The sequence below is a fragment of the Narcine bancroftii genome, chromosome 4, assembly GCF_036971445.1.
Source record: "Narcine bancroftii isolate sNarBan1 chromosome 4, sNarBan1.hap1, whole genome shotgun sequence".
NCBI classification, from domain to species: Eukaryota; Metazoa; Chordata; class Chondrichthyes; order Torpediniformes; family Narcinidae; genus Narcine; species Narcine bancroftii.
The window spans coordinates 301,010,859-301,027,740 of NC_091472.1; the positions used below are offsets into that span (position 1 = coordinate 301,010,859).

The 16,882-nt window shown below is 36.7% G+C and overlaps 1 protein-coding gene across 16 annotated transcripts in view; it reads left to right on the forward strand.

The window, feature by feature from the left end:
* LOC138762171 (cytoplasmic dynein 1 intermediate chain 2-like) overlaps positions 1 to 16,882 on the forward strand; it is a 128,609-nt gene that overhangs the window by 35,632 nt on the left and 76,095 nt on the right. For 12 of the 16 annotated variants that reach the window (XM_069935721.1, XM_069935719.1, XM_069935713.1 and 9 more), the window contains exons 5-6: positions 5,708 to 5,767; positions 6,033 to 6,148. In XM_069935721.1, the coding sequence (XP_069791822.1) occupies positions 5,708 to 5,767; positions 6,033 to 6,148 (176 nt within the window). The remainder of the gene's footprint in view (positions 1 to 5,707; positions 5,768 to 6,032; positions 6,149 to 16,882) is intronic. The other 4 variants (XM_069935723.1, XM_069935725.1, XM_069935726.1 and 1 more) reach the window with 1 other exon arrangement.

The window sequence follows — 16,882 nt, forward strand, 5'->3', positions numbered from 1 at the left end:
GCGATTTATTTCTTGTGATATACAGACAAAAGCTTCAATCGGGATTGTTAGCTCTCTTCTGTAGTCCCACCATATTATAAGGGAGATGCTCTAAGGCTGGTTCTTCAGAATCTCAATTAACTTTTCAATGATAGTATTCAGTCATACTATTAGAAAGTGTGCCATTCTGTTACATTGAAACAGAGAAAGAACAAAATTGGATGGAGAGCAATGACCTCAGCATCAAATCCAGATGTGCAAAGTGGCTCCCAGCTCATTTGACCTGTCATCCCTACAAGATTTCTAGGGAATCTCCTCTAAATTGGGAGAAACATCCAAAATTTCAGTCAAGCAGCAGCCTGACATAGTTATTCTCACAGAAATTAATAAATGGTAAAAAAAACAACATTTTTGATAACTACTAAGTATTGTATTTTTTTTTTTGCTGCATCTGTCCTAGTTATTGGTTTTATTGATTTTTTTTTTGGACTGTTTGCCCTCTTAATCACGTTATGTTGTAATCTCGAGAATGATTAAATAAAGAGGTAGATACCTTCTTCCATTCTATCCATTCTCATTGACCTAACTTCTCTGGGCCAGAGGACTTTATTGCAAGTTAGATACTCCAGGGTAGTCCTGCGTCAAAATGAATTGGTGACAATGATGGAAGTTACTGTGATGCACAGTTCCTCAGAATTTTAAATCACAAGGCACCATTGCATTTCTACCATGGTAGGAAAATATATTGTCCTCATGATCGGCACATGGTTTCACATGGACAAAGTTTATTAATCATATGACTTATTCATGAAATAATCAAGTTGCTTCTCGTCCATTTTGTATATAAAGATGGTTCCTAAATAGATGACTTTCTTTGGTTCATCTGACATTGAAATGTACACTGAAGTCTTTGAAACAAATTCACGTTTGAACATTTACAATATTTAAAACATTCTTTAAATAATTGCTGGAAAATGTTGAATCTTATAGTAAATATACATTGATTAATTTTAAATAAGCAGTTGAACCTTAGTGAGATCATATGAATTTTATATATGTTAATGGCTTGTAAGTACAAATTTATGATCAATGTTCTTGCATATTCTTGAAGATAAAGTTCAGAATGACACTTTCTTCTGTGTGCTGTTGATGAGAGCTCTTAACCAGTGATGGAAATTCATTAATTTGTATAAATTTCTTATATTCTGTTCCGCAGAGAAAATTTCAAAGGCACGTAGCAATAAAAGTAGAAAACCTAAAGAATTAGTCTGGACTAAAAGCATTGGAAGTGTATTGTCATTATGTTGCATGATGGCATTAAATTACCTAGATACAACTAATTGTAAAATCTAAATTCTACTGAGCACTTCAACTTTAAATATTGAGAAGAGAACATTCTAAAGGGTGCAAAAGCAGACATTTTGCTAAAGCCTAGGGCTACAGTTAACCTATAATTACATCAGTGTCACAACTTGGCAACTGTTAACATTTTTTAAAACCTCAGCAGTCTCTGTGATGCTCTTTACCTGTGGGGTTACTTGTTAACCCGGTTTCTTTACAAATGTTACTATTTCCGTTATGCTTTTTTTTTTAAAAATAGAAGCAATCTGTTATTTGGTACAAGACAATGCATTTTTGGCTGAGACTGGAAGTTGATTTAGATGACATTTTTAAATGCACACTTTTCCAAGCTTAAATAAAAAGTATTTGCAAGAGGGTTTTAATCAATTTTAGCAACATTAAACAAATACTACAATCAGTTATGACTGGAGATATTAACCAAAACCAGATGCTTGCTTCATTCTATGAATATTCCATCATACATGGATGAATAACTTCAGCACGGTATTGAAAATTGTGAAATAAAATAGATGCATTAAGCAAACCTGAAGGTAGCAACTCAATCATTATATCGAAAGTATATAAACATATTTTCAGGAAAACTTATAAATTAGCTGACATTGTACATTTAACATTCTGTAGGGTTTTTTTTATAAGTTAATATAGTGGCACAATGAATGTAGAAAAGCCAAATTTTGGAGTAAATATCTCCAAAAAACATCTGCCTGATTTTCCTTTCAGTTAAAATAGAAATAAAATGAAGTCGTTTTATGCTGAAAACCACGTAATTTTCTGAGATATTCATTGCGCTGAAGATGCAAATGTCAAGATTCATCCCAGTATAGTCTCTATTCAGACACTGGTATGGCAAAATAAATGTCATGTGTTCACTTTCAAATTGTTGACATTAAATCTAACATGGACCATATAGTTTTTGAACAATGGAATCCTTTGATGCCTTTATTCCAGTACAGCCACAGAAAAGGATGAATCATTGAAGGGACGAAATACATTTTGAGATTACAGATGAAGCAGTGATGGGCTCATAGCTCTTACTATATTAGAAGTTAGAAACAAGTCAGTATGAATGTTGCACACATCACTGAACAAACTGTTACAGTGAACGTCCTCAGTTACATTAATTTCAGTATCACAGGTTTTAATTTAAACTAAAAGTTTACTGCCACAACTTGGTTTAAGGGTAAATATCACCTAATGAAATGGCCAAAATGTCTCAGTAAAAGGTAATTAAAAATGAGAATGTTGCAGATAGTAACTATAGGAATGAATGGAGGGCGTTTTGAGGATAATATTGAAGAACTTGAGAGAATGCTGAGAATCTAGTGAGAATGCAGCTCTGAACCAAAGATTGGAGATATATACACAAGCGAGGTTGGTGCTGAATAGAGGAAAGGGATATATTTAAGCAAATGTTAGTGCAGGAGTTGTAATTTATGTATAATTGTCCCTGAAATTTGTTTGAAGGTTGCAGGCATTGGTTGGTGGAGCATGTTCACAGCAGGAAGCTGTCAAAAGGCAATCTGAACCTTGTGGTCTTCAGTCAAGAACTACTCTATGAGGCACTGAAATTCCATCCTTCTGTTCAGTTGATCCTATAGAGCTGCAGAAAGGGAAATGTAGCTGTGGGTCATAGCATGATGGGGTGGTGTGTGGTGTATGTGCAGAAAGGCATCCAGTTTCTAATTGAGTATGATTCAGGACATTGATTTTGAACTCTGGATGCTCAGCTTTGGAAAGAAAGATGTTAATTTTTATTTTGAGTATTGTAGTCAAGGAGCAGAGAAACACAAGAACTGCAGGTGTTAGAATCTTGAGTGAAGAATGAGGAGCTGGAGGGACTCAATGGGTCAGAAAGCATCCATGGGGAAAATGGTCAGACAATGTTTCGAATCATGACCCACTGAATCCTTTCAGTTTCTCATTATGCACTCATAGTTAAGGCACAGTCAATGGTCAGCATTGACCATTCATTGGATGAAGAGAAAAACAGCAAACAAAGTCTCCACCATTCAAAGGAAATAAGCTACAATGAATTGATTTTAATTTGTTTTTTTTCCAGCTTTCTATTTTTCATAGATTATGTATGGTCAGTTGTACACTAAAGCAAGAGGTAGTTGTAATGCTATATTTTAGATGTGCCACAAATATAGTGTATCTGCGCATTATTACCTTTTTACCTAGAAATAACAGGTTTTCAGTAGTATGAAGAATCAAGTGATTTTGAGAGACAATGAGGTAAAAAAAGGTTGCTAAGATGAAAGGTTTGAAGCTCAGTTTCATTAATCAGGACTCTGGCAGTTTAATCATTTTGAGGCTAATGATGTCAGATCAGATGGAGTCTGGGTCTATAATGCAGTCTTTGTAATGGGAATTGAACAGGGTACCTCTGGTCTTGCTTATCTGGTACTGAAAGCCAGTGTTGTGTAGAAACAGTTATCCAACAATAATCAACAATTGTTTATATCTAATCTCCCTAGGGAAGCATTTTAAATGGGCTAAAAGCAATAGAAGTATCATTTAGAAGAAAAAAGTCGGGACCCAAGCATTTAAGTATCCTTTTTTTAAATTTAGGACTGAAAATTTAGGATACTTATGAAACTCACAGCTTTTACAGCCCTGGATATTATTCAGACTTCATTTCCATTATCCATTATAGATTCTGGGCTCTTCCTGCCAAATAAGCTATTTCTAGATTCTGGTCAATCTAAAGTCAGCCAATAAACTTTGTAAGTGTTCCTTCCTGCTCCTCCCCACGTTTCATATGTTGAAAAGTCCATGCTTTTTTAGTTGTGAGTGGAAAAGGAAATTTAAAATCAAGTTTACTGAGGAGCTATAAATTGGTGAACCACCTCGTGTAGCTGATGTTGAGGCAGTGTGATATGGAGAAGCAGATAATTGGTTATCAACTTTTGGCAATTTTTTGACAAAAATGTAGCCATGTCTTTTTTTTGTTAAGTGAAAATACATGAGTAGCCTCTGATAGAATTTTCTTTCATGACCACAAGTTGTTTAATTTACTGTGGCATTTTTATTTGTTTCTAAAATGAAACATTTTCATAAATATATTTGTACCACTAATATATCTTAAAAATGGTAGAACTGCCCAGCTCAGTGGCACAGCAATCTACTGCTGCCATATACATGTATATCCAGTGATGTGGATTTGATTCTGATCTCAGCTTCAGGGAGTTTGCATGTTCTCCCTTGATCGTATGTGTTTCCTCTTGCATCCCACAGATGTGCTGGTGAGCACATTGCTGCTGTGAATGGCAGGACAATTGTGGACAGCTGATGGGTACTTGAGATAGAATAGGTTATAGAGAAATGTGTTGAGGAACAGGAATGTTCTGGGAACCAGCAGAGATTGACAGGCTCCTTTGTTGTGAGAAAATAAGATTATTTATAGATATGATGTTGTATACTGATATTAGAGTTTGTTCAAATCATTGTGTTGTAGATATTGATAAATGGGAAACTTCGAGAGAAATCTGGGATCTTTGGAATTAATAATCTTTTGGCAAAAGAATTCTTCTGCTTCATAACAAATAGGCTCAATAAATGTAACTTTCTTAATTTTGATAGGCCTTTTGCCATTTGTTAAAATTATAATTCAATGTTTAAAACTCATTCAGGATTTTTTTTTGAGATGAGACTACTTAATGTTTTTAAGATTATATAATATCCCTGGATATTTAACAAGAGTATTATCAATAAAATAAATAGCTTGAACTGAGTTGCAAAAGGATATATCTGGTTAGGTGTCCAAAAGATCAGTCAAAGATTTCAGAACAATTCTTATTGGAGGATGAAGAGATAGGGACAATGGAACTTCTGCTTTGAAAGTCTTTAGGATTATTTACATATACATGAGTATCTTTGTCTATATCTGGCACAGTTATTATTAATGATAAATGGACCTGAAACCTAGAAATTACCTGGGCATAAAACCTTTTCTTTTTTTTCTTTCAATTCACAAATTAGGATCATGAATAACCTTTTACTTTTAGTCCATTACTGAGTATTTCAGTACACATTCTTATTATTTTCCTATGCACATTCTAATCCATTTCAAATTTCTTATTGCTTTAGCTGGGTGCCACTTTTTCAAACCAGTCTTGAACTCTTTCTCCTGGTTTATTCTCATTTTTAAAATTGATTTTATTATATTTTTAATTAAATTGTTTAGATTATTATTACTTCCTAAATGGCTTGAAACCTTTTAATAGTGATCATTTTTACCTCTATTAGTGTGAATATACATTGGAAAATATAATGCGCAATTCATAATTAAATTTGTCTGAAATAAATTGTTACTAATTTACGTTCTTTTTGATAATGCTGCATGGCTGACTTGTCAATCAATTAGGACCTTTCATTGGGACACAGACCCTTCAGTTCTGCAGCTTCAATCTGATTCTGATCTTGGGTATTGCCTACACATTCTATTTTTTCTCTTTTTAAAAGTTAATTGATAAATATTTTGATATAATTGTGCTTTGCAAAAATTTATGAAAACTTGGGCGTAAGAGCTACAAAATTTATATTTTAAATATTTACCACCTTTTTTTATATCCTCTTCTGTTAATTTAAAATGAAATTACATCCAACTGTTTTATTAAATTCTCAAAAGTTGTTACTTGATTATTTTTCAGTATAACATTAAAACTTCCTATTCTGCAAATTTTTGACAGGCGCGTGACAGTTAAACTGGAAATGGCAAAGATCACACAAGTAGACTTTCCTCCAAGGGAGATTGTTACATACACAAAAGGAACACAAACTCCAGTGATTACGCAGAAAGTTGAAGGTATGTTGATAATTTGGATAAGTCCTCCACAATATCATGTTCCTGGAACTTAAGATTGTTTCACCTCATTACAGGAAAGAACATAAATGGAGTACATTAAAAAATCATAACTGATTAAGTATGAATGTTGCAATTTTGAAGTTTTTAAAGGTTTAAAATGAAAGCTTTTTGTATTTATAACCAGAGGAATATAAAGATACCTGACTTCTGATATTACTGTGTGAACTAGATAAATGATGGATAATTTGGGAGAAAAAAAGCAAGAAATAGTTTAGTCCATTGACCACTGTAAAACCTTTGGATCAGAAATCATCCAAGCAGGAGTGATGAAGATATGCGCTCCAGAGCTCAAGCCAATCTATTGTAGTGCACTTGCAACAACCCAGTGGTAAAGGTGGGGTGTTATGCCTGTGGGGAATTTCTGCTTTATTGCACTATTTTCAGCTTGCAACTCAGGAAATTGTGGAGCTAGAAGAAAGTGGGTCATGAGAAAATGAAGAGATATGAAAAAAGGATTGCCGTTGATAATTTCAACTTCATTTTATTCATTTGTGCCATCAACTTTCCTCCGAGGGAGATTGTTACATACACAAAAGGAACACAAACTCCAGTGATTACGCAGAAAGTTGCTTAAGCAATTGCCAGCATCACCATCTCTGGAAATTGTAACAGCCACATCCGTTAGCCTACTTGTGCTTATTGCCTCTGGTTGTGCTCTGCAGTCTAACATTTACTTCTTGTTGGAATTTTTGTGAATTATGAGTGCTGTTCCATCTGTTGCTTGAAGTAGGAGGTGTTTGACTGTTAGGATTGAATAATTAGCAGTGTACAAGATGTGAAATTTGGATTTGAGTGTTGCATAAATGCTAAGTGTGTAATGATGGAGTACATAAATAGATGTAAACTATAGTCCCTCTCCCCACTCTACTGCAATCATAGTGACTCCTATATCTAGTGCATTTTCCTGTCTAATCTTCACTTAAACAATACTGGGCCAATGTTATATTTGGTCAGCTGTTTGGAGCTGTGGATAAGGCTTTTGGCTGTTGGATGTGGTGGGAAGAGAGGACATGAGGAGAAAGATATGCATTTGGAAGGGAAAGGTCAAAGCAGTAGGGCAAAGTAACAATTTGAGTGACTTCTACTCCTCTGCTTCTCACCCAAATACTCCAATTCAATATCCAAAGGTCATTGAGCCTGCTTTTTTCCAATTTTGTTCCATTCATAACGGTTTCCAGTTCAGATTCTCTGCCTTGTAATTCACAATGCATGTCTTGGTCACATTGCTCTCCTTGTTTATGAGAGGCAGGTTAATTTTAAGTGTGGATCCTTTGGTGATGTTGCAGGCAGTTAGCACAGGGTGAATTCAGCATTTATGTCATCTGTAGGCAGCATAAGGAAGGCGTATTGCATTAATTGTGCATTGTGCCTTCGCTAGCAATTTAGCTTGTGGATTTCTTAAAAGTTCTCATTTTTTAAAAAAAAAATCCTGTTTGATATATTTATACCCTCTATTAATTTAATGACCTTGTAGAACATAGAAATCTACAGCACATACAGGCCCACATTGTTGTGCCAACCTAATAACCTACTCCAACAACTCCCCAGAATTTCTCAACTGCATAACCCTCTTTTTTTCTCAGCTCCATGTACCTAATAGCCCCTTAAAATATCCTATAGTACCTGCCTCCGCCACCCATTGGTGACAGTGCATTCCATGGATCTACCACTTTATGTGGAAAAACATGCCTCTTGAATCCCTCCAATACCTACTCTTAAGCACCTTACACCTGTGCCCCATCACCTTAGCCATTTCAGCCCTAATAAAGAGTTTCTGGCCATCCACATGGTAAATGCCTCTCATCATCTTGTACACCTCTATCAGGTCCTCCGTTATTCCAAGGAAAAAAGACAAAGTTCTCTCATCCTGTCCTCATAGAGCATGCACTCCAATCTAGGCAGCATCCTTATTAATCTCCTCTGCATCCTCTCTCTAGCATCCATATCTTTCCTGTAGTGAGATGTCCATAACTGAGTACAATATTCCAGGTGGGGTCTAACTAAGGTCTTGTATAGGTGCAACATTTCCTCACAGATTTTGAACTCGATCCCATGTTTCCTTCTTAACAACACTATTAGCCTATGTAGCAGCTTTGTGTGACCTTTGGGCACTGTTCAAAGTTCTCCCCTTAATATTGTATTCTGCTCTCAAATTTGACCTTCCAGAATGAACCACTTCACTGTTTTCTGGGTTAAACTGTATTTGCCACTTCTCAATCCACTTTTGGATCCTATTATTATTACTCTGTAACTTTTGGCAACATTGTGGACTATCCATAACACCACCAAATTTAAATCATCCTTAAATTTGCTTACTAACCTTTCCACTTCCTCATCTCGGAATTGATAAAAATCGCAAAGAGGAGCGGTCTCAGAACAGATCCCTGTGGGAGACCACTGGTCACTGACCTCCAAGCAGAATATGAACCATCTACAACCACTCTCTGCCTTATCTGGGCAATCCAATTTTGTATCCACAAAGCAAGGTCTTCTTGGATTCTAGAAGGCGTGCTCTCCAAATCAGGCAGCATCAATGCAATGAGCCTTGTGAGGGGAACTTTATCAATTGCTTTACTGAAATCCATAAATATTACATCCACTGCTTACTTTCATCAATGTGCATTGTAATATCCGCAAACAGGCTCAGGAGGTGTGACCTTTCCTGATGAAGCCATGTTGACTATCCCTAATCAGATTATGCCTTTTTAAATACTTGTAAATCCTGTCTTTCATGATCTCCAACAGCTTGCCCATAACTGAAGTAAGACTCAATGGTCTATAATTCCCTGGGTTATCTCTACTCCTTTTCTTGAATAGGGGAACAATATTTATAACCCTCGAATCCTGTCCCTAGTGATGATGCAAAGATCATTGCCAGGACTCAGCAATCTCTTCCCTCGCTTTCCACAGTAGCCCTGGGTAAATTTCGTCTGGACCTGGCGATTTATCTAACTTCATGAAGAACCTGGTATTTTTGTAATCATGAAAGTTCTCTGTAATTTTGAACCTAGTCAAATCTTGAATTGAATTTTGCTGCTGTGTTAAAGGATGCCAGTTTCTCCAGCATCTTCATAAAACCAAAGCTTATTCCCTCGAATATCATCTTGGGAAATATTTTTTAGGTCTTTATCCCCAACCTGAAGTAAATCACCCAAACTACATAATATGTTAATTTCAGCCTAACCAACTAATAGTACATTGGTTTAACATTGGATTTATCTTTCTATTCACTGCTTTTATTTCTAACAATTAATGGGACTGATGTGAGTGGAGTGTATTGGTGCACAAGCTGGGCTGAAGGGTCTGTTTTCATGCTCTGACTCCATAATTTAGAAATCACACAGTTTTTGTAAACTGATTTATAAATTTAGCTTTAAAGTTCATATGTGTTTTTGAATCATAAATTATTGAACCTTTGCTTGTGACTGTTTTCTCTGTTCAGTATATTTGCCCTGCTTGTTCTTCCTCCCAGAATGTTTCTTTGTTTTCTCTGCATTAAGTACTACTTGACATTAATTTTTGCAAGTTTCTAGCTGATTTGTAAAACTATACACTCATTGGCATATTGAGAAATTACAACATTATAGCATGAATCTAAGATTTACTGTAATTAGGATTAATTTGCAAATAGGCTGATAATGGAAGTCATTGTTTCATTGTTGATAGATATTTTGAACTTTGTGTGCTCAGTTCTGCCCAAAAACAGTTTCCGTTCATTCTTCCATAAACATGATTTTATGGTTTTGAGCATCTGATTCAGTTACTGAAAAGTTGCATAGTTTCCAAAGGTAAAGCGCAACTTCAGCCATTGGACCACACGCCTGAGAGTTCATTTGCACATCTCCAGGAACTGTGACCTAAAGATAAGGTGTTAGTCATGTGACTACATTTTGGAGCAATGTCGATACAAGTGGAACAGTCAAAATAATTGAGGCTTGCCTTCCTCCTCACGCTTCTTGCAAATTAACTATGCTTATCATTTTTCTTTGAGGATATTTAAGAAAACGCTTGAAATGTGATTAAAGCTGCATTGGACTACTCCCCAACAAAATATTTAAAGTTTGTAAAGCCTTGTATTTCATATAGAATATATAATTTTGAAATTTAGTAATTTATTACATGCGTGCATATGAGACCAGGTTTCTGTGGTGGATAGTCAACAGCAAAGAGATGAATGGCAGTATGATTTGTTTTAAGGTGAAGATTGTTGGGGGAGGGAGGGAGAAATATAGTGAATATTTGTTCAAGACACTATTATCAATGATAGTATAAGATTTTCAGTATTCTTTTGAAAGGCATAATCAGATAGATAGGCCCTCGATTTAAAACTCAACTAATTCATTTATATCTCTCTCTTGGCTTGGCTTCGCGGACGAAGATTTATGGAGGGGGTAAATGTCCACGTCAGCTGCAGGCTCATTAGTGGCTGACAAGTCCGATGCGGGACAGGCAGACACGGTTGCAGCGGTTGCAGGGGAAAATTGGTTGGTTGGGGTTGGGTGTTGGGTTTTTCCTCCTTTGCCTTTTGTCAGTGAGGTGGGCTCTGCGGTCTTCTTCAAAGGAGGTTGCTGCCTGCCAAACTGTGAGGTGCCAAGATGCACGGTTTGAGGCGATATCAGCCCACTGGCAGTGGTCAATGTGGCAGGCATCAAGAGATTTCTTTAGGCAGTCCTTGTACCTCTTCTTTGGTGCACCTCTGTCACGGTGGCCAGTGGAGAGCTTTTTATATAGGGCAATATTAAATGTCAGTTATGCATAGTTTTAGAGCTCCCACGCAGTTTTCTAACTGAAGCAAGTGCATTACAAACTTTACAAGCAAACACACTTAAGCTGAACGATATTCTCTCCAATAATGAATTTTCATTTATGATTTAAAATTATATTCTGCTTTAATTTAATTCTGCTAAAAGATGTATATTTGTTAATGTTGGGATTGTAGGAACTAAATTGGTTTAGATGCCTGGACTTCTAACTTAACAAAACACAACTATTTTACAGATGATTTAACTTTGATTAACCCATTCATAGAAACACATCATTCTAGACAACTGCACTCATGGTTATTGCTGGCTGTACCTTAATTTACAACTATTCCTTTCTTTCCACTTCAGTGAAATACCTATCAATTTTGATGTTACCACAGCATTAAAACTCAGTGGTTCATTAACCCGTGTTCATTGACAATGATGGTTGGTCATAACAGCTACTTCAGTACAATTCTTAATTATAACATTTGCTGGATTGCAATCTATTGGTGAAAACCAGAGTGCAGTTAATTTGAAAACAAGTGGCATTTTATTTTAGAAATTGACAATATGGCAAAACCTGCTTAGATAGTGATTGCCTGCTTGTACTCTACATTTGCATGTTATTATTTGAGAAAGGGATTTTTTAAAACTCGTACTTCCTTTACAAAAGATAGAAATTGTGAATGTTAAGGAGTATAGTATATTGTGACTGTCTCCCTTTATAATCACTTGGACAGCATGACTCGTTAAATGAATAGTCTGTTATAAAATAATATAGAGTTTTTTTCACTGTTTGAACAGTTAAAACAATTAAACTATACTTAAAACTTAATAAAATAGACAAAATATTAATACATTTAAAAAATGGTCAGATTTATTTTCTGGTCCGTCTACATTTTGCTCTGGTTCTACACTGTACAGAACCAATTTCAAAACTAACTTGTTTATCTCAAACATGAAGAAAAAGACCTTGGCTATGACATATTTATGGAATTCATAAATAATATTTGCCAGCTAATTTCTTCCATAAATGTTTGCGAGTCATTTTAACCTTTACACAGTATTTGATACTGGTGTTGAATAGCATAGCTAATTATTGAAATCTCACTGCAACCAAATATTGAATATTTGCTGGTAAACAAGAGATATTGCAGATGTTGGAAAACTGCAGTAACACACAAAATGCTAGAGGAACATGGAAGCATCCATGGAAGGCGATAGATAGTCAACAATTTGGCCAAAACCTTTCATCACGAATATTTGAATATTTACAGCTTTGTGATAAATGTTTTAAGTGGATACTTAATTTGTGGATGACTTGATTAGCATAGAGGTTAGTGCAATGCTATTACAGACCAGCGGCCCAGTTTCAAATCTGGTGCTATCTGTAATTTACAAACTAAGTCAACAGCAATGGGAATTATTACCACAGACAATAGTATTTTCAAAACAATAATTTTAATTATTAATTCCATAACACTTCTTACTTAACTCTAAATTTAACCCCACTATTCACAAATGTATGTGTGTGTGTGTGTGTGTGTGTGTGTGTGTGTGTGTGTGTGTGTGTGTGTGTGTGTGTGTGTGTGTGTGTGTGTGTGTGTGTGTGTGTGTTAAAACTCAAACCATTACAGTTCAGTTATAACTCTGAAGAGATGATTGTAAAGTTCATTCTCAGAAAGCTTTTGTGTTGAAACTCAAAGGTTCTCCAAAAATCAATAGGTTTTAAAGGTGCCTCTGTAAGACCTTGATTAGGTTTCCCTGCAACCTGAAAAGTGTGATAGGTTCTACAAAATGTCACAATGTGTTTTTTTTTCAGACTAACCCAATAAAATTGTTTAATTAAAAAAAAGTTTTCTTTACTCCAAGATGCTATGAGCTAAAGTTAAAACCTCATCCCTTTAGGCTTTAAGAACTACAACCTGGTGAACAAATGCCCATTCTTCATTTGTCGGGATATCCCGTGATCTCCACTTCCTCATAAATATACCTTCGGGGGGGGGGGGGGGGGCGTGGCAAGATGGCGTAGAGTTTAGACGTGTAATCTCGACCTCTCTGGCCGGACTTTTAAGTACCTGTTTTTTAACCCTTTGTTTTCAAGTTTAAACTTACATTTTAGTTTAAAGTATTAAGGAACTATTATGGCCATTAATGGTAAAAAGATTAAACCTCAAGTGTAGAAGAGGTTACATTTTCAAAGTATTGAAGATTTGGGGCCTAAAAAACTTGCTACAGCTTCAGGTTTAATTTCTTCAGTGCCTAAACTACAAAGACTGCTTGTGGGAGCTGAAAAATAAAGTCTACTACTCACCAAGTGAGGGATAGTGCTGGAATTACCCGTTCCCTGGAGGAAGGTGCATGCTCCCAAGAAGTGGATCCCGATTCTGGCAGCCTGCCGATTTTAACGGAGGGAGAATGCAGGAAGACAACTCCATTGTCTGAAACGCTTCAGGAAGCATTTCAACCTGAAGATCTCGATTTCACCCGTGATTTTTTGAAAAAACTGCGAGCTGCGGGGGGGAGACCAGCGTTGACCCCCTGAGGAAGTCGGGGTGCCGTCGCTGGGAGTCCAGACCCGCAGTAAGACCGTTAAAATGCCTTTTGTTGAGTTGCAGCAGGAGCTGCAGTTACCTAGTTCTGCCACTACATTAGAAAAAGCAGGGCTAAGCTTTTCTGAATTACAATGTAAGCAGTTAAATGCTGACATTCAGCCAATAATGAATGAGCTGGCTCAAAGGACAAGTTCATAATTGAATATAGTTAAAGCATGTGCAGTTTGTTGTCCTGACGCCATCCTGCCTGATTCTCTATCTTCTTCCTGTACTCTTCTTGTTATTTAAGATCTTGTGGCAGATGATGTTTGTGCTCATACGCCATCATGTTAGGAATAACGAGACTACGCCTGAAGTTTTCACCCAGCGAAAAGAGAAGCATTTATTGATGTGTTGTCAGGTTTGATATAGACACAAAATGTGACCCGGCATCATGACACATGAAGTGCTAATGACCTCATGATGTAGCTACATTGAATAGGCCAGGGGTTCTCAGTAGACCTACAGGTTCTGCTGAGTCACTATGCCTCGTGGCTGTAGTGGCTAGTTGCCAGTAGATAGGAGGCTGTTGTGTCTTGCCTCACAAGATGGGAACTGTTAGCGCTGGTTCTGCCCACTCCCTCCAAGCGTACCGCTACAATCTGTCCTATACTGATTTTATGTTTTATATTAAAATAGAGGATGTGATACAATTTTCATTATGTTTACAAAATTATCATTCACAAAGATCTACAATTTTTCCACAAAAAAATAGTGATTTAGAAGTATTATGGCTTATACAGCATTTTCTCTGAATCATTCTCTGAAGGTTTTTCCTTTCAGATTCTTATAATAAAGCAACTTCCTCTCGTATTAATTTTACAGAAGAAATTGATTTTTCCTTTGATTAATCTCAAATATGTACTGTATTAGATGACAATGAAGTTGGCATGATAGGAAAGTTGATGATATAGTGGATATTGAACAAACTCTCCTGAGATTACAACAGGATCTAGCTGAAGGAAAATAGGCCAAGGAACGGCAGATAGAATTTAACTAAGACTAGTTTGAGGTGCTGCATTTCTCCATGTTAAACCAGCCATTCACAGCGCTTTTTTTGGCTATGGCCCCCTTCAGAATCTGCTTAAAATTTTTGGCCCCCTTCCCTGTGAAGCAGTCAAGTATAATTGGTTTCTTCTGTACTTCTACCAACTACATAAAAAACATTTTATGATTGTAGACCGTGGCCCCTTTCAATGTGCTGTGGCCCCAGGAGGGTGGGGTAGGGGGGGGAGGGGTTGGGTGATGCCGTATGGTCCCCATTGAGAATGACTGGGTTAAACCAGGGCACGATTTGTAGAGTGAATGGTGATTTTTTAAATTTAATTTTTTTTTGAAATTTAACTTTAAACATACAGCACAGTAGCAGAGCATTTTGGCCCATGAGCACATGCCACCCAATTAACCTACAACCCCAGGTACATTTCAAATGATAGGAGAAAACTGGAGCCACTATAGGAAATCCACGCAGACATGGGGAGAATGTACAAACTCCTTACGGACAGTGCGGGATTCAAACCCCAGTCCCGATCACTGGTGCTGTAACAGTGTTGCGTTAACCACTATGCTAACTGTGCAGCTAACCGTAATGCCCTGAACATTTTTGTAGAACAGAGAGATTACGGGGTTCAAGTATATAGTTATATTAATGTGGAGACTTAGCTAGACAGGGTGGAGAAGAAGGCATTTGGCACATTTGTCTTCAGTGGTCAGGGAAATGAATACACATAGTCCTCTACTTCTGACCTATGTGAGTTGCGTCTACCAGCAATACGACCAAAATTTAAAAAAATCTTTATTAAAACTACTGTACAAGTACATATTTTATATTAGAAGTACTCTGTACAGTCATCCTTGCTCCTGGCAGTAGCCTGAGGTCCTTGCTCCTGGCAGCAGCCTGGGTATACTGCTCCCCATAGCGGCCCAAGGTCTGAGTCCAATGACTTCATTATTTACTAGAAGTTCATACGTTGAGTATATTTATTAAAGGTACTGTGCTGTACCTATGTTGATATTCTTCATTAAAAGTTTATTTGTTGAGGGAGCCATGGCCATGCTGAGGATCTTAGCAGAAAGGTTTTGAAAGAGTTCTCCATAAAAAGTATTAAAAAGACGGTCTGAAAGCTCAAAAACCAGAATTATATATATCAAAAATGGATAAAACTAGTGCTAAACGACCAAGGCAACCAAAAACAAAAACTGAAGAAGCAACAGCTCAGCCAGGAATATCGAGTGAGAGCCCAATCAGGAGCTGCTCAGGAGGGGCCTTGGGACTGGCTGAACCCAATAGAATTTGGGGGTCAGCCAAAGATATAGCCACCATCCTGAATAAGATGGAAACTTTGTGCACTTGATTCACGAGTGTTGAATTAGTGATAAGAGACATTTTGGAAATTAGTGGAAGATTTAATGAAACAAATGACTCAAGTGGAGGCTGAGGTGGAGAAAACAAAAGACAGGCTAAAGGCTCTAGAAGTAAAAGCAAAAACATGAGACAGAAAAGGATTGATGGACCTGTGCCAGGAGGGCTCTTTGGGAAGCAAAGTGCTTCGTTTTGAGTGTGACTAACAGTGAAGGTCACTTGGAGAAACCGGCGCCAGGGTCTTGGAAGCTTCATGGAGGCTGCCCAGTTCAAGTCTTGCCTACAAAAGGACCAGGATTGTTATGACGACAGCTCGTATGGATGGACATTTCTTCAAAAGCCAACACTAGGAGAAAAAGTAAAAATTGTAGCAACCATTAACTCCAGTCTTCCCATCAGTTCGACATGAATTCTGGGCCTCAAATTTAAAACGCCTACGCTGTAAAACTGAAGTTGAAGGACTGAACTTTGAAGTAACTTTGTAGAGCATAGTTGGGGATAGATTTAGTGTTAATGATAGCTTAAAAGTTAAATCTGTAGTTTAAGAGTTAGAAATAAAATTAATCTTTTAAAATTAAACACCTTATGGCTCATTGTCTATTGCTGCTCATTATGTGAGATTTGTAATATGGTGAAGAAAAAAATGGTCTTAGCATACCTAAAGAAATTAAAAGTGGATATAATCTTTTTGCAGGAAACACATTTTACCAATTTGGAACATGATAAATTAAAAAGAGGATGGGTAAGACAAATAATATCTTTTTTTGGTTCAAAGGCAAGAGGGGTAGCAATTCTAATTAATAAAGCCGGAAGGCACATGGTAAAATTTATGGAGAAGCATGGACATTCATAAATATTTATGTTCCAAATTATGACGATGAACCTTTATGAAGGATATCTTCTTAAAAACAGCCGAGGAAAGACAAAATATATTGGTTGGAGGAGATTTTAATTTTTGCTTGGACCCAATACT